General features: G+C 41.1%; 1 protein-coding gene across 1 annotated transcript in view; it reads right to left on the bottom strand.

The window, feature by feature from the left end:
- Nucleotides 1–18,344, bottom strand: part of HERC2 (HECT and RLD domain containing E3 ubiquitin protein ligase 2) — a 3,346,202-nt gene that overhangs the window by 1,748,218 nt on the left and 1,579,640 nt on the right. The window contains 3 exon segments of the mRNA XM_033948978.1: nucleotides 14,123–14,248; nucleotides 14,417–14,585; nucleotides 14,678–14,776. Coding sequence (XP_033804869.1) covers nucleotides 14,123–14,248; nucleotides 14,417–14,585; nucleotides 14,678–14,776 — 394 coding nt within the window.

Here is an 18,344-nt window from a genome sequence, read left to right as displayed (position 1 = left end):
CCCACGTGCCTGCCCCATGCTTTCTTGAATTCAGACAGTCTCCCGGTAGAAGTGGCGAAGACAAAGATTATTTCATGCATATATCACCCTTTTCTGTAAAAAAGTACAGTGGTACCTTGGATTACGAGCATAATCCATTCCAGGAGCATGCTCGTAATCCAAAATGCTCATTTATCAAAGCGAGCTTCCCCACAGGAAATAATGGAAACTCGCTTTGATACGTTCCCCCCCCAAGAGAACCAGCATTGCTCCCCCCCGAAGGCCCCCCTTGCGATCCGCCCTCCCCCTCCATGATTCGGCACTCCCCCGCCATGATCCAGAACCCCCGCTGCGATCCGGCAGCCCCCCCCCGACACGATCCGGCACCCCCCCGACGTGATCCGGCATCCCCCCGCCACGATTGGGCACCCCCCCGCCTCTTCTTACAGTCATCTGGGCACCGGTACCAGCATGTTCGACCCCCCCCCCCCCACTTAACAGGAAGTGAGACTAGGTCAGGGACAGCCCTGAACTCCAAGGAAGACTAAACAGACTGGCTGACAGGTATCCCGAAGGTATCGGCCTGTCAGCTATAAACAGAAGTCTGTGAATTCTGAAGCAGGCAGAGCTTCAAATTCACTTCAAAAGCAAATTACAATAATAAAATGGGGAGAGCAGACTCCACACAACTGCAGTCATGCATGCAGAAGAAAAGACTGCTAGAGGGTGCTATACTAGCCTGTGAAGTACACTGGAGGCAAGGTGAAAAGCCTGAAATTGATTTCTTTTGAAGTTCATGCGAGTAGTGGGAAATAACCCTATGGTCTAGAATGTCTCACCTATTACACTGGAAACACATTTTATAAACCACCCCTGAAGTTCTCATAGGAAATAAGTCAGCTTTTTCCACACAGCAGCTGAATGGAGAAAATAATTTTCTGCCTCAGAATATTTCCCAATTGACCAGACTTGAAAATCTTTGTACTGCTAGTCGGCTGGACACCAAATGTAACCGCTGCTTGGATCCTCTCTATGTGACTGGGGTCGGGAAATGCAGCCTGAACCGTGAAACCAGGGGGATTTTTTGCTCTAGACGCATACAGTCCACGCTTAAACCCCTTACAAGGTCAGTGGATAAGCAAATTCCCAGGGGAATAGACTCCGAGTTCAAGAATGGTGGCACAAGGCACCTTAGGGGAGCCCTTTCAAGAGCCCAGCTGTAAGACAAAAGGGACCCTGATGAGTCACTGAGGGAGAGAAAGGAGTCACTGAGGGAGAGAAACAAGATGGCGACGAGAGTGGACGCCTGAGTAGGAGGCTCCCTCTCTTGCAGTCGGCCGGCGTTCGCTGTGTGACCTAGCAACCCTCTTACCTCAATATGAGAAAGAGGAAAGGAGCCCTTCGCAGCAATCCTCCGCCGGCGGTAGCAGCACCGCGTCTGGTGCAGACTACAATTCAGGGAGTGTTGACCCGCTCGAGCGAATCTTCGGGGGCTACTTCAGGGGCAAGCCCGAATACGTCGGGCAAACTCAGCCAGCAGATTTGGGCATTGCTGATCCCGGAGCAGAGGCAGCCACCACCACAACCCGGAAGCAGTGCAGAGTCGGGAGTTCCTGAGGTAACGATGACCCCGGAAGGTACATCGATCCTCAGAGAAGGAGGACAGCCAACTCCAATTCTATCGGGAGCTGAAGAAGCCAGAGAACAGTGGCAGTTTTCCCACACTGCAGAGGAGGTGAGAGGAGCTTTGGGAGGAAGTAACATTAACTTTGGAGTGCTGGAAAAGCCTAAGAAAATAGATATGGAGGCTTTATGGCAGGCCATATCAGTTATGGACGCTAACCTCAAATTGTCTTTTTCCACTTTAAAAATTGATTATGGGACTATCCACTCTAAAGTCGAGCAACAGGGCTTGGTCCTTAAAGATTTAAGTGAGAAATTAGAAAAAACAGGAGTCAAGAATATCTGAAATGAAAACTTTGGACTTGGAATTGGTAAAAGAAAGATCATTTACTGCCAGGAAAATGGAAAGTTTTGAGAACCAACTAAGGAAAAATAATTTGAGACTCCTAAATTTTCCTAAATGTCCCTTAATTTCACCAATGGAGATGGCAAGAAAGTATTTTAAAGAAATTTTGCTAATTCCTACAGAAAGTTTACCACCAATTGTTAGAGCTAATTATCTTCAAGTAAAGAAACCTGTGGAAGTTTCCACTCCTAATGAGATTCAAGGGACAAATAATGAAAACATGAACTTAACGATGTTTCTGGAGAACTCTTTAGAGGTTATAACGGAAAGGAAAACCCTGTTAATAATTCTTGCTTTAGAAAGTGATAGAAAATATATACTACGCTTGTTTTTTCATCATATTAATGATCAATTTTTAGGTTCTAATGTTCAAATATTTCCTGATATGTCATTGAGATCTCAGAGGCATAGGAAGGAATTCTTGACATTACGGCCAAGAGTCCTAGCCTTGGGAGCAAATTTTATGTTGAAATTTCCTGTAAAATGTTTTGTTTCACATCAGAATAAGAATTACTTATTTTTTGAACCTAAACAACTGATAGGATTTAGAGAATCTAAAGAGCAAGTAGTGCCTGTAGCTGAAAATGAGTAACCTGCCATGAATGGCACCGCAGAAAAGTGCTGCTTTCTAAGTTGGATAAGATTTGTCTTATTTCTTATTTTTATTTTTTCTTAAGTCTCTGTCAAATGGTTGTGGACTAAATAACTTGAATTATAATTGAGTAACCAAAACACTGTATTAAGTGGATTTGGGGTTATAGATTTTCCTTTCAATAATTTTTGTAATCTGTGTACAAGTATGTTTATTTCTTGTTTGTATTAAATAAATTGAATAAATAAATAATTAAAAAAAAAAAAAGAATGGGACACTGAGTCAGAAGATCGGGAGAGAGGGACAGCAGGAAAGGATTCACCACCATCAGACCCACATGCCACGGGCACCTGGGCCTGTCCAGAACCACAAGAACCACACAGCCTGCATGCTGAGCAATCCGAAGAATTCTGCTCACCAGAGGCAATGGAAGAAAGACATATAGCAGGCCATATGTCTGCCATGCCTACACCCCTCGGTCTTGGCAATCCCTGCAGTGACTGAAGAACCTCAGTACTTTTGGCGTTGATACCCGTGGCCATGAGATCTATAATCGGCCAATCTCAGGAACGAACAATCAACTTGAAGGCTTCTAGCGCATGAGAACTGAGAAAATCTGTCTGGACATTGTCCACACCAGCAAAGTGAGAAGCCAAAATGTCCTAAAGATGAGGCCCCGCCCATTCCAGGCTGGCTTTATAGGTGCACCAAAGTTTCCCTGTAAAGCAGCATCCCTGTGAAGCAGCGTGGGACTGCATCCTTTTTTCATACAGAGGACCACCGGACAACTTTGTCTCAAAGACAAACTTTAGGCAAAAAAGAAGCAGAGCAATTCAAAAGACTTCTACATGGATTGTTTGCATAAATTGAAACTGGAGATGGCTCTAGTTCTCACTCTGAGGGGGGAGGAGCAAAGTGTTTGGATTTCTGTAACTCACAGATTGCGGGAAGGGATTGAACACCTAGCATGTGGAATTCGGAAGGGACATAACAGAAGCTGACTTAGTGAAGTACAGAGGGATAAACACTGTGATTTGTTACCTGCTCCCTGGTTGGTGTACCCTGAAAGGGACCCCACATTATCCACCGTTGCAAAAACAAAAACAAAAAAACAACCCTGTGAAAACAAAGGCATGGGAAAGGACTTCCAATCAACCCAATCCTGTTCTGAAGGGTCACTGTTACTGGGAGCTGGTGAGGTATGAGGCGGGGATACCTGCTTGGGAGAATAATCCCCCATAGGTGGAGAAGGCAGACTTGTACGCAGCACAGTGCTTCTCAGTCCCATCAAAAAGGCTTTCCATAAAAGCTAACAAAATCTGAGAAGCCTTGCATCAGGGGACCTGAGGTTCCTTGTGTAGCTCTAGACTGAAGAAGAGATCCATGTGCTTGCATTTGCCCCATCACTGCTTGGTTCATCTGAGAAGGATCTATGTTCCCCTTAGACCAGGGGGTCTCAAAGTTCCTCCTTGAGGGCCGCAATCCACTCAGGTTTTCAGGATTTCCCCAATGAATATGCACTGAAAGCAGTGCATGCACATAGATCTCATGCATATTCTTTGGGGAAATCCTAAAAACCCGACTGGATTGTGGCCCTCAAGGAGGGACTTTGAGACCCCTGCCTTAGACCATTTTTCCAGGATTTTGGGGGTTCCAAGTCCTTGAAGTACCAATTGAGGACCAAGCCCGAAGCTCCTGCCCATTCTTCCCATGGCACCTGGAACATGGCCGCTCCTCAATCAGCAACTATGAGCAACCGATGCAGGATCTGGGACTAGAAAGACCTAGGACATCCATCAGAGATAGCCACTTGCAAAAATGAACAGTTCTGAAGTAAAAAAAAGGAGTTTAAAATTGGATCTAAAAATCAAAGATAGCAGCTGTAAAAAAATTGCACCAAAAATGGGCCGTTGGAGCCAAATGCAAAAGCAAAAATTAGTGATTTTAAAATAAAAAAATAACTTTATTCTTGTATACCGCCATACCCAGTGAGTTCTAGGCGGTTCACATTAATTAGACATGGTTACATGTGGTACAGTATTAACTGAACAGATTTACATTAATTAAGCATAGTTACATGTATAGTTACATGTGGTATAGTATTAACTGAACAGATTTACATTAATTAAACATAGTTACGTGTGTAGTTACATGTGGTACACATTATTTAAACATAGTTACATGCAATTAAGTATTAATTAAACAGTTTTATGTAGAGTTAAGTGTTCAATTAAATAGGGATGTGGGCGACGAAGTAGATAAAATCGGGGAGAGGATAGAATGGATCGGGGGGGTGGGGGGGCGAGATAAAAAAGGGGGGTGGGGCGGGGTTCTTTGAGGAGGGGGCAATTAATTGTTGTGACGTTGGAAGATGTGTGTTTTGAGTAGTTTTCTAAAGCTGAGGTAGGTTGGAGCCTCGAGGATTGATTGGGCTATCCATGGGTTTAGTTTGGCGGCCTGAAAGGCGAGGGTTTTGCCGAAGAATTTATTGGAGTGGCAGAGTTTTAGAGAGGGGAAAGCAAATAGCTGGATTCTGCAGGAGTTCCTGTTTCTGTGATTCAGGATGAAGTGTGGGTTGATGTAGTTTGGGGCTAGGCCGAATACTGTTTTGTAACAGAAACAGGCAAATTTAAATAGGACTCTGGATTCCAATGGTAGCCAATGAAGTTTGTGGTAAAAAGGGGTAACATGTTCCCATTTTTTCAGGCCGAATATGAGGCGGACAGCGGTGTTCTGGATCATTCTGAGTCTTCTGATAGTTTTCTTCGTGGAGCTCAGGTAAATGATATTACAGTAGTCCAGTATGCTGAGAATGGAGGATTGCACTAGGAGGCGGAATGACGTGTCATCAAAATATTTTTTTATGGTGCGTAGTTTCCAGAGCGCCGAGATGCTTTTCCTAACTGTAATGTCGGTGTGCTTCTCCAGGGTTAGGTGCTTGTCCAGTGTGACTCCTAGTATCCTTAGGGTTTGTTCGAGGGGAAAGGTCGATCCTTTTACTTGAATTGTGGTGTCTATGATTTTGTCCTTGGGGCTAGCCAGGAAAAACTTTGTCTTGTCGGGGTTTAGCTTCAGTCTGTAGGATTGCATCCAAAGTTCTATCTGATTGAGATAACCCCAGAAACCAATAAACTCTAGACACCCCCCCCCCCCCCGGATATTCCCCATAGGGAATAATGGGATTACTCATTGTGATTTTTGATGCCTGTTTTTGTTAATCAATCTGGTTTCAAGGAAAGGATTTCTGCTTCTAAAATTGCTCAGACCTCAACTGTCAATGAAAACCTTCTGGCTGGCGACCATCGGATCCCGACTATCAACTCCCACTCCCGGGATTCCTCACACAAGGGGAGAAATTATAGCTGGCTTCCTGATACCCCTAGAATTCAAGCCTCTGATTGAATCACCAGGCGAGCCTCTCACAAGGGGACAGACCCTGAGCTTCTGAAGGGACTTAAAGCAGGCTGGCTCCACAATAGGACTGTGTCCTTTTCCCAGTGGAGTATATCCAAGCAAGGGACCTCAGAGTACTGAAGCCTTAAAGAATTTTAAATATCTATCTGACGTAATAAGATCCCCCCAAAATAATGAAAAAACAGCAAAACAAAACACACCTTCTGAGTTCACATGCAGGAGGAATAACTGAGGAGGGTACTGTGCATAAGGGGAGGAGTTTTACATTCTTAAAGAAATATCCTTCTGCAGTTCGCAGGAAATGGGAATAAACAGCTACAGTAAGGACTCCTATGTATTTGCAACATAAATATAATATTGACTACAATAATAAAAAATCAAAAACAAACAATGCAAGATGTAACAAATTATAGACCAGTAGCTTCAATACCTTTGCTTACTAAGATAATGGAAAACTGGGTTGTAATAAAATTGACAGAATATTTCAACAAATTTATCTGTTACACCCAATCCAATCAGGATTTAGGTCTGATTTAGTACTAAGACCTTCCTATGTCCGTTAGTAGCTAAAGGTAAGTCATTTATCATTGTAATTAAAACTTCCCTATCCCCCAAACCTCTTGTCTCTAATCAGTCCTAATTCGTTTTAGGTTTACCCTCTTTTTATTTTATCCCACCCAAATCACAAATATTAGACCTTTTCAACTTTTAATATTGTAAACCGCCCAGATACTTGTGATGATTGGTATATCAAGCCACAAATAAACTTGGAACTTGTCAAGGAAAATGCTATATTAATACAATTTGATCTTTCCATTGCTTTCAACCTTGTTGATCATAATTTAATTTTATTTATATTACAAAACTGGAGTTTAGAGGGCAAAATATACAATTGGATAAGTAAGTTTTTCTCTCATTTATCATAATAAAACCCTTAGCTCGCATGCACACTTCAAACTCTGTGATCCCTGCGTCCATGATCCATAGCTCCATGGCACCGCATGCGCAGTAGAAGGAGCCTGTGGTGTTTTGTGTGCGGCAGATTTCTGGCTCTTTCTACTGTGCATGCGGAGGCACGGTGGCGGTCCCCCCCCCTCCCGCCCTCACTCCATCTAAAGGTAATATTTCTGCTTGCTCCTCCTCCTTTTCTCTCCCTTCTGAAGCAGTAAAAATGATTACCTTGGCTGGCAGAGTCCCGTCAGATGAATAGTCCTCTCTGGGGTCCCCCTGAACAATCTCATCCTCATGGTAGTTAGAAGTGCATTCGTAGCTGCCAACACTGGCACAGCATTGCCCCCAAGCATGTTCAATTCGACCAGCAAACCTGCTTCCACAATGCCGAAGGAAAGTGTTACCCGATAGTGTATGCTGAACCGTTGTAGGGCCTTGAGCATCTGTGCATGCTCAAGGCTTTCTGGCTCCCATCTTCTCTGAGGATGAGACTGCTCAGGGGGACTCAGAGAGAACTCTTCAACTGATGGGACTCTGCCAGCCAAGGTAATCATTTTTACTGCTTCAGAAGGAAGGAAAAAGGAGGAGGAGCAAGCAAAAATATTAGAATAGTAGGTCTGATGTTCCAATGGAGTAGACTTAGAATAAAATCAGAATATACAGTATCTATCATAATAAACACCACGGCAGTGACTCCCCCCCCTCCCGCCCTCGCTTCGTCTAAAGCTTTGGTATGAGTACAGGAGGCAAAATAAGTGATTTAAGGGTAGGTGAGAGAAGTGTGTCAGCGCACGAGAAACAAAGACAGACAGGTAGGTAGGGAAAGACAGGCAGACAGAAAGAAAGACAGACACACAGAAAGACAGGGGGCCGGGGAGAGAGACAGAAAGACAGACAGAAAGTGGTCAAAGAGAAAGATAAGACAGCGGCCAAGGGGAGAGAGAGAGAAAAAGAAAGAAAGACAGACAGAGGCCAAGGAGAAAGACAGAAAGACAAACAGCAGTCAAGGAGAGAGAGAGAGAGAGAAAGAAAGAAAGACAGACAGCGGCCATGGAAAGAGACAGAAAGAAAGACAGAGGCCAAGGAGAGAGAGAGAGACAGAAAGAAAGACAGCCAGCGACCAAGGAGAGAGAGACAGAAAGAAAGACAGACAAACAGCGGCCAAGGAGAGAGAGAGAGACAGAAAGACAGGCAGTGGCCATGGAGAGAGACAGAAAGAAAGACAGAGAGAAAAAGACAGAACATAAGAACATAAGCAATGCCTCTGCTGGGTCAGACCTGAGGTCCATCGTGCCCAGCAGTTCGCTCATGCGGCGGCCCAACAGGTCCAGGACCTGTGCAGTAATCCTCTATCTATACCCCTCTATCCCCTTTTCCAGCAGGAAATTGTCCAATCCTTTCTTGGACCCCAGTACCGTACTCTGCCCTATTACGCTCTCTGGAAGCACATTCCAGGTGTCCACCACACGCTGGGTAAAGAAGAACTTCCTAGCATTCGTTTTGAATCTGTGCCCTTTCAACTTTTCTGAATGCCCTCTTGTTCTTTTATTATTTGAAAGTTTGAAGAATCTGTCCCTCTCTACTCTCTCTATGCCCTTCATGATCTTGTAAGTCTCTATCATATCCCCTCTAAGTCTCCTCTTCTCCAGGGAAAAGAGACCCAGTTTTTCCAATCTCTCAGCGTATGAAAGGTTTTCCATCCCCTTTATCAGATGCATCGCTCTCCTCTGAACTCTCTCAAGTAACGCCATGTCCTAGTTGAGGTACGGCGACCAATATTGGATGCAGTACTCCAAATGCGGACGCACCATCTGTCTTCCAGAGGATCTATTCTGGAACCCTTATCTGAATTTGTTGATCAATTCCTCAAAGATGAAGTACCCAAAACAAGTTCTTATGTGAAAGATGCAAGGGATGTGATGGTCAAGCTTAACGGTGTGCCTAAAGAAGAATTTCCATCAATTTTTAGTAACTTCAATACCTCAGGATGAGGCTTTAGACATGATCAACAAAGTTTTAAAAACAACAGAATGAGACCTCATATGATTCCAACCCATTTTCTTTTATATTTGGCTAAATTAGCAATGAAAGAAAATTTATTCATGTATAAAAGACAATTTTTCAAGCAGAAAAAGGGAGAAGCGATGGGAGCTGTTTTTGCACCATCAATAGCTAATCTCTACATGGCTGAATTTGAATCAATATGGATCTACCACTCTCCTTTTGAAACTTCTATAATAAGATGGTATAGATATATTGATTCCATATTGATGTTGTGGAGTGGAACAGAAAAAGATCTGAAAAGTTTTTCTAAATGGTTAAATACTTGCGATTCAAATCTAATGTTTACCATGCACTATTCTGACAATCAAATAGAATTTTTAGATTTGAAAATTCACAGAGCAAAAGATTGTTTTGAATTTGATATTTATATAAAACCCACAGATATAAATACTTTTTTTAAATTATCGAAGTTGTCATCCTAGTAGCCTTAAAACCAATTTGCCCTTTTCTCAATTTTTACGTCTAAAACGCAACTGTTCAAATCCAAAGAGATTTCAACGACAATCTAAACAACTTTTTCAGAAGCTAAAGCTAAGAGGTTATCCGGAGACCATTTTGAGAAAAGCATACAGCTAAGTGTTTCCACCGAGAATGGCTTCTACAGGAGAAAAATGATGACCAAGCAAACCAAGAAGAACAAGTAATGACGTGCGTGCTCAAATATTCAGCACAAGGTAACAAAATTGCCAATATACTCAAAGACAACTGGAGGATTGTAAGAACAAATCCCATCTTTGAAAATATGGATCTATGTATAGCTTTCTCCAGAGAAAGAAACTTAAAAGAATTACTTTTTCCTACTCTGAATACTCCGGACAATGAGAATAAAAAGCTTTTACCTCCTGGCTTTTTCAAATGCAGCAGATGCAGCATTTGTAGCATCACGATGCCTCAAAAAGCTTTCACTAATCCTTTGGATAATAGAACATATTCTATCAAACAATTTTTAAGTTGTTCCTCTGACCACGTTATATATATCATCCTTTGTCCCTGCAATAAAATCTATGTAGGGATGACTACAAGATCTTTTAAAATCAGGATGATAGAACACAAATCTAATTTGAAATTGAAGAAACTCAATGCTCCGTTGTCAGAGCATTGCATCCAAATGTCACATAAATTTGAAGACCTCAAATGTTTTTGTATAGATAAAGAAATGCCAAACATAAGAGATGGTGACAGAAAAAGAAGATTGCTCCAACGAGAAATATGTTGGATTCATAGATTAAACAGTATCAAACTAAGAGGATTGAACACGGTGATAGATTGGAGTTCTTTCTTTTAATTTCAAATCTCAAATTTCAATTCTAATTTTAATTATATTCAATAGATACAAGGGCGCATGCACTGTATGAGAATGATAATCTATTAAAGAACATGCGCCGGCATTCAAAGGTTGACAGCGTCATTTTGATTCGGAATATAATTTAGCTGCACATTAAGTACTACCCCTCAGTATTTTGAGGTTATCTTCATGTTTCTAATTATTAGTTCATGACTTATAATATATGTTTTTTAATTTAATTTTGTAGCAATGCCATAAACCCCTGATGAAGCCTCAATAAGGTGAAATGGGGCTCCCATTGGGCTACTATTGGTGTCAGCATTAAATGACCGGCGTGTGAACAGCTTCAAGATAAGTGCTGGTTTTTGCTGTCACTATTTTGATTTATTTCTTTTGTTTGGTTTTGTATCACATACCACACGAATAGAAAAGAAATTAGCACTATATGTATATTTATTCATATAACATAAAATAAGCAGCGCTCAATGAAAGATACAATTTCATGCAAAAAACCAGACAGAATTCACCGGTGCAGGCATCTGAAAGCACAGCTTAAGTTTCATAGATAATCATTACTACAAGTCCTTTGTTTCAATTGATCGTGTGACCAGTTTGACTTGTTTCCATTGTGATATTTCTTTAGATGTAGACTGAAGACCAGATTGTGATAAGTGAAGTAAATAATCCAAAACTGAAGCCAAAGAGGTACACATTGGCTCAAACTGACGGGTAGAACACCAAGCAAAAAATCTAGTCCATTTCTGGCTGTAACACTGTCTAGTGGACGGCTTCCTGGAAGCAACCAAAATATCTTGTATAGACTGAGAGAACTGAAAAGAGTCGTTCAGGTTGAAAGGAACCAAGCTATTAAGTGTAGAAACTGCAGGTTGGGATGGAGCAAGGATCCTTGACTCTGAGTAAGCAGAGAGGGAAAAACTGGTAGAAGCAGAGTCTCCCTGTTGCTGAGTTGAAATAGAAGGGAGTACCACGGTTGTCTGGGCCACCGAGGAGCTATCAGAATCATGGTGGCACGTGCTGACTTGAGTGTGACATGAGTCCTGAGAATCAGCGGAAATGGAGGGAAGGCATAAAGAAACTGATCCTTCTAGTCCAGGAGAAAAGCATCTGCCTCGAGACGCTGGGGAGAGTATTTCCGGGAGCAAACTTCCTTCGCGATCGTTCCTACATTGTCAACACAAACAGCTCCAAATCCGCTTCATGGACACCATCCTGTGGTGCTCCACAGGGCTCTCCCCTATCCCCTATTCTCTTCAACATATATATGACCTCCCTGAAGCTCCTTACACTATCCCCCCTTGAAACAATTTACACATATGCAGACGATATCCTCATCCTCCTCGAAACAGATCCAAACCTTACAAACCTCCAAGAGAACATCACATCATGCATAATGAGACTTCACTCCTGGTCCCTCTCAGTACAGATGAAATTAAATGAATCAAACACAAAATTACTCTGGCTCAGCCCAAAATTAGCTCACCTGCCCGCCCTCTTCACCCTACCCACAGGCCCTGTTCTACACCTTGAGTTCTCAAGCAAGGTCCTTGGCATCACTATCGACTCCTTCCTTTCCCTCAATGATCACCTGAATTCCCTGGCAAAATCTTGTTTTTTCAGCCTCCACATGCTGAGGAAAGTTAGATCCTATTTTCACCAAAAGCATTTCACCGTCCTTGTACAATCCATCATCCTATCCAAACTCAATTATTGTAACGCCATCTACTTAGGCCTAACGAAAAAAAGTCTTTGCAGACTCCAGCTTATTCAGAACACTGCGGCTAAGCTGATTTTTGCTAAACGCAAATATGACCACGTCTCCCCTCTATTTACCAATCTTCACTGGCTCCCAGTACTTTCCAGAATTCATTTCAAATGCTCCTGCCTGGCTTTCAAGATCATTCACGGCATCCTTCCGCCCCTAATCCCTCTATCCTTCCTCGCCACCAACTACCACCAGATCTGCCCACAGACTTAAACTATCCTTCCCCTCTCTACACGGAATCCTCCACGCAGGTAAACTGGGTAGATCCCTCCTCTCCAAAATCACCGGCCTCTGGAACGACCTCACTGTCCCGCTGCGGAACCTGGACTCCATCCAACTATTCCGAAAACAATTGAAAACCTGGCTTTTCTCTAGCATATAATAATCTCTTCTCCTGATTACATCCCCTCTTTTTATGCTTTGTAAACTCTTTCTCTTCTCTCTTCCCATATTTTTTAAACTCTATAAACTGTGTCGAGCTCCACTTCAGTGGAGAAGAAGCGGTATATAAACCTAAGGCTTAGTTTAGTTTAGTTTAGAAGGAATTTGAACAGGAGAATCTAATGTGAGTTTCTTAGTCCTTCCAATTGAACACATAACTACTTTATAATTTGATATTTACTTTGTATTTATTATAATAAATCTTGAAGATTTTGTTCTAAGTCTTCAGTGTTTTGTGTCCAATTTTTACATATCAGGATGGGAATTTTCATCCTGTGGAACTTCTCCTGAATCTGTATCTAGGTAAATAGCAGCCCCTGGATAGTCCCCAGAATCTAGTTAGATCAGACACGTTGTCAACTATAAGTCAGAATAATTATATTTTTGATAAGCAAACCAGAGTTCTGGGAGTACAATTAAATAATTTATTGATTAAATAGTAAGAAATCCTTCATTCTCTTAAGGAAATTTAAAGTACACTTCTCCCTCTGGATTCGCGGGAGATAGGGGCAGAGCCGGACCGCGAATGACGAAAAACCGCAAATATCCGGCTCTTATCCACCCCCGCCTCCCTCCCGCCTTCCCGGCCTTACCTGGTCTAGCAGGCTTTCGGGGCAGGAGCGATCTTCCTATGCAGATTGCCATTAGGAAATGGCTGTGGGGAGTTCCCGTAGTCTCTCGAGACTATGACGGGAACTCCCTACAGCTATTTCCTAATGGCGATCTGCACGGGGCAGGAGCGTAGGAAGATCGCTCCTGCCCTGAAAGCCCACTAGACCACCAGGTAAGGCCGGGATGCTGGGGGGAAGACTTAAGGATGTTTTTTTTTTCCTTTTTTCCCCCTCCCCAAAAAATTGCGAATATGTGAAATTGTGATTACTGAAACCGCAAATGGGGAAGGAGAAGTGTAGTATGTAAATATATTGATATACAGAAGTGTTTCTAAATATATTGCATTCACTTATATTTTCTTTGATGAACTACTATAATATATATGGGATATGCAAAGAGGTTTATTAAGAGACTACAGACAATACAGAACACTGCAGTTAGAGTCATTTTTTTATTTCTAAGTATGATAGAATTATTAATATATTTTATTAAATTACATCTTATCTGCTGGAATTAATCTCCTTATTAGTAGGTGCTTTAATTATGCAACATTATCTTAAATTTCCCTCCTTGAAACAAAGTAAATTATTTACTCAATGGAAGGCATTTTTTTAAATTCCTTTAATTTGGAATGCCCTGCTTTTTTCAATTATATCAGAAGCTTGCTATACTATTTCTAGGAAGATCTTAAAAACATTACTATTTAAAAACTTTTTATATTGAAATTGATAATTATGAATGCTTATTTATGTATAATTTTATTATTGCATTAAGTTTAACTGGATTTGTTTCTGGTAATCAAATATATTGTGATTCGCTATGAACTCATAAAGGCTTTGGCGGAATACAAATGGTAATGATAATGTCTTATCTAACCAGGGCCCTACCACAATGAAACCAAGCTGACTCTGCTTTTATTACAAAGTTCTTGATCATAAAATAAGCTATTCATATGAAGATATTAAGCATTACCTTTTACAATCCCCACACTCCTATGAGTAACAGATCCCCATTTATATTTTGGTGTGGTAACTGAGGTCTTCACTCGCACTTTGTCACCAATCTTGATGTGTAAAGGAAAACTCTGTGGTGGATAACCTGGAGATTTTAATAACAATGCATTAGTGTATTTTCTCTCTTTTTTGGACATAATGCACATCTATTAACATAAGAACATAAGAATTGCCGGTGCTAGATCAGACCAGTGGTCAAACCTGCCAAGCAGTCCACTCACGCAGCGGCCCTCAGGTCAAAGACCTTCCTTACCTATAAGTTCAACATGGATATATCTGACCCAATAAGTGCCACCCTTCTGCTGCCAGTCACACTGTATATTCAGGTCATGAAGCCCATCTCGGTCCAGTTTTATAGCTTTACCAACATCTCCTTCACAGACTTCTTCATAAGTCCTGCAGCACCTCACCATCATCCCAACCTTCAAAATACAAGTTCTCAAAGTGAAATTAATTTTAAGAGGAGCTGTAAATACACAGTGGGCATTCCCATTTTTCCAATCTTATTACTTACCTGTATGTTCTCTCTTACATACACAGCATAGTCATCATTACTTAGAAAATCTGCACGTTTCTTGTAGGTTTGCATTTCTGTCACAATAGCACCAATAGACTGCAATAAAATTAACATACAGAAGTTCAATTGTGTTTTAATAGTATGATCATTTTAAAAATAACAGGTTATATGGTGGATTTTTCATTTCAATGCTCGCAAATTTTCGTTTTGCTCTCAAGTTCATAAATCATTTTCACAAATTGATTATTTTTTGTTTTGGACCATTTAGTTAATCAAGTAACCAAATTCAGCATAGATTTGATTCTTTTGTCAGATCATGCTGGAATTTGGATAGAATATCAATTTATCGAAGCAGATCCTAATAGACTTGTTTGGAGGTTTAATTGCTTGCAGATTCAAACTTTCTTGAGGAAATTTAAATGAAAATTAATGAATATGTTCAATTCAACACCTCAGAGGAAATCGCTTTGGAAACTATTTGGGATGCTTTAAAAGCTACAATGAGATAATTTTGTATTCGGCGCATATAGGAAATTACTAAAATTAGAATTTTCCAATTTGGAACAAATTATTTTAACTTTAGAGTCACAATTGGCCTTGAAATGGGAACAAAATACTTTGCAAGCCCTTTTTAAAGCTAAATATAAATATGAGATTTCCTCACATTTGGCTAGGAAAGATTTGTTTTCTCAGCAGGCTCTGTATTATGGAAACTCGAATAAAGCGGGAAGATTATTGGCTAATTATCTTAAAGCAAAAAAAAGAAAAGTAAAGATTGTGGCTATTAAAGATGAAAAAGGTAAAATTCATATCCATATTGGAGACATTTTAAGACAATTTTTGGATTATTATAAAGCCTTATATTCTTCTGAGCTTTATTCAAATAAAGAAATTGAAGAAAGATAATTTTTAAACTTAATTAATGGGACAAAAATTCCTGAGTATGAGAAAGAAAAACTTGAGGCGCCTATATCATGTACAGAACTCCAGTCAGCATTGAAATCTCTCAGAGCTGGATCCGCTCTGGGTAATAATGGATTCATTGTGGAGTTTTTTTAATCTTTTCAAAATTTACTATTACCTCATCTTTTAAATTTATATCAATCACAACTGACTAAGGGTAGTATGTCAGGTACTATGGCGGAATTGTTAACCATTGTTTTTCCAAAGCCAAACCGAGATCCCATGTTGGTTTCAAACTACAGGCTATTTCTTTAATTAATGTGGATGGAAAACTCCTGGCTAAGTTATTGGCTCTATGATTAGCCAAGGCCCTCCCTTATGATTTGTATGCACCAAACTGGTTTCGTTGCTCAAAGACATTCTTCAAATAATACCAGATTGGCATTTTGTATGCTAAATTTAGCAAAAACAATGGATAATCCGGCCTTCTCTGTTTCTTTGGATGCAAAGAAGGCCTTTGATCATGTAGAATAGACTTTCATTTATCAAGCAATGGATTGGTTTGGTATAGGACCCTGATTTATTCAAATTATTCAAACCTTGTATAGTTCCCCTTCTGCCAGATTATATATTAATAATACATTTACAGAGCGTTTTTGTCTGAAGAGGGGAGTTAGACAAGCATGTCCCTTATCTCCTTTGCTTTTTGATATTGTTTTGGAACCCTTGTTGTTGGTCATTCAGCAGGCAAAGGAGATACAGGGAATTCCATATTAAGGTCGAGAATATAAGATTTCGGCCTATGCAGATGATATTTTGCTTCATTTGAAGAATCCTGAAACTACCATCCCGCATTTACTGGAATTCATTGATCGATTTAGCAAATTTTCTGGTTATAAAATAAATTGGAGTAAATCAGAGGTTCTTCCATTAAATGTGGATTGTGTAAAAGGCTTATTTGATCCATTCCCATTCTTTTAGAAGGAAGAGGGTATCATGACCCAAAGAACATTGGAAGATACAATGACAGTAAATAAAAAATCCTTATTATCGAAAGTCAAAGAAATGTGTGAGAATTGGAACCCATTACATCTTTCTTGGAGGGGGAGAGTCCAAACCATCAAAATGATGATTTTGCCTGTAGTTTGCTACCAAATGAGTATGTTGCTAGTTTATTTTCAAGGGTTCTTTTATAAAAAATTGAATGAGATTCTTATAAAATTTATTTGGCTGGGTAAAGCTGCTAGAATAGCCATAGTATCTCTGCAAAAATCACAATCGGCAGGGGGGGGGGGGGTAAATTTTCCTAATTTTTATAGATATCATCAAGCCTTTATATTGTGGCAGGGTATGTACTGATTCCTTGCTGAACTCATGGAGAATCTACCGGACTGGCTGATATTAGAGAGTCATTTCATGCCCCCATTACATCTGATAAAGCAAATAAGATTGAAGAAAATGGAAATTTGTTCAAAACAAAAACTAATATGAACCAGAGAACAAAGTCATATCAAGTTTATATTAAATTACTAGACCTCAAATACCCAAGGCACTACTTAAATAATCTTTTGTGCCCTTACTGGGGTGGTAAATTCATCATTGATCTTGGTAAAGTGACATGTGCTGTAATTATTTTTAAATATTTTTAATATAAATTTTAATAAATATAAAGTGCATTGGGTGCATTAAGATAAAGCAGCAGGTTTCTACTACTCAGTGGCCATGGATTTGGACTTGGAGGATGAGATATACAGCATCAGCATCTATAAGACAATCTTGGTTCTTTTTATTACACAGAACTTTCTGGCCCCCTATTCATTTGCAAAAGTTAGATAATTCTAAATCTAATAGATGCTGGCAATGTCATCTTGAAATAGGGACACTGGATCATCTGGCAGAACAGTGAGCGGAGCAGAGAGTGTGCTAGCAGGAAGGAGCGGAGAGAGGAGCAGAGAAGGCGGTGCTAGCAGGGGAAGAGGCGAGAGCTAACTCCACCCACCCCCGACATCACCAGCCAAACTCCCCCCATAAAAGGGGCCGAGCCAACGGCGCACAGCTGTTCGGCGCGCGGCAAAGGCGCTCGCCTTTGCGAAGAGCCTTAAGAAGAGCCTAATCTTTACCCTATTCTTTAAACTTTATTGTAAACTTTCACCCTAACCCACAGGCAGACACTCTCTCAAATACCCTAATCTTTCAAACTCTCTCTCTGATCTTTCAATCTCTCACTCGGACTCACAGACAGACATTTCTTCTAACTCTCTAACTTACTCACTATAAGGCAGACCTCAGCTACAACTTGGTTATGGCAGGGAGAACAAGAAGTGCCATGTCTGCAATCAAGACCAACTGTCCGGTAACTGGGGGGACCCAGGAGGCGACCACGGTATGCATGCAGAAGGAGGAGGACCCAGGATTGTGGATAGAGGTCTCCGTGCAGACCGAGATCATCCCCCTCTCCCCCTGTTCTCCACAGTTTATACACAGACAGAGGAGGTCGACCAGCTAGAGGGAGACATCATGCAGGAACTTAGGAGTCTCAGGGAGGAGGTGAAATGCCTGAGAAGCATCCAAGAGGATGAGGCCTACATTGACGGAGTCGTCCAGGAGGAGGCCCAAATCACCGAGCTGGCCCAAGACATGTCCTCCCTCGAGACACCTAAATCACCAGCTTTGAAACCAACTATTGGGGTACAGGAAATGGCTGGAGATGCTGACTCGTGGCTGCTGGTGACCTCCTCCACGGGCAAACACCGGAGATCCC

The sequence above is a fragment of the Geotrypetes seraphini genome, chromosome 6 (genome assembly GCF_902459505.1).
Source record: "Geotrypetes seraphini chromosome 6, aGeoSer1.1, whole genome shotgun sequence".
NCBI lineage: Eukaryota > Metazoa > Chordata > Amphibia > Gymnophiona > Dermophiidae > Geotrypetes > Geotrypetes seraphini.
The sequence above is the reverse complement of the archived record's forward strand: the minus strand, read 5'-3'. Positions and strand labels throughout refer to the sequence as shown.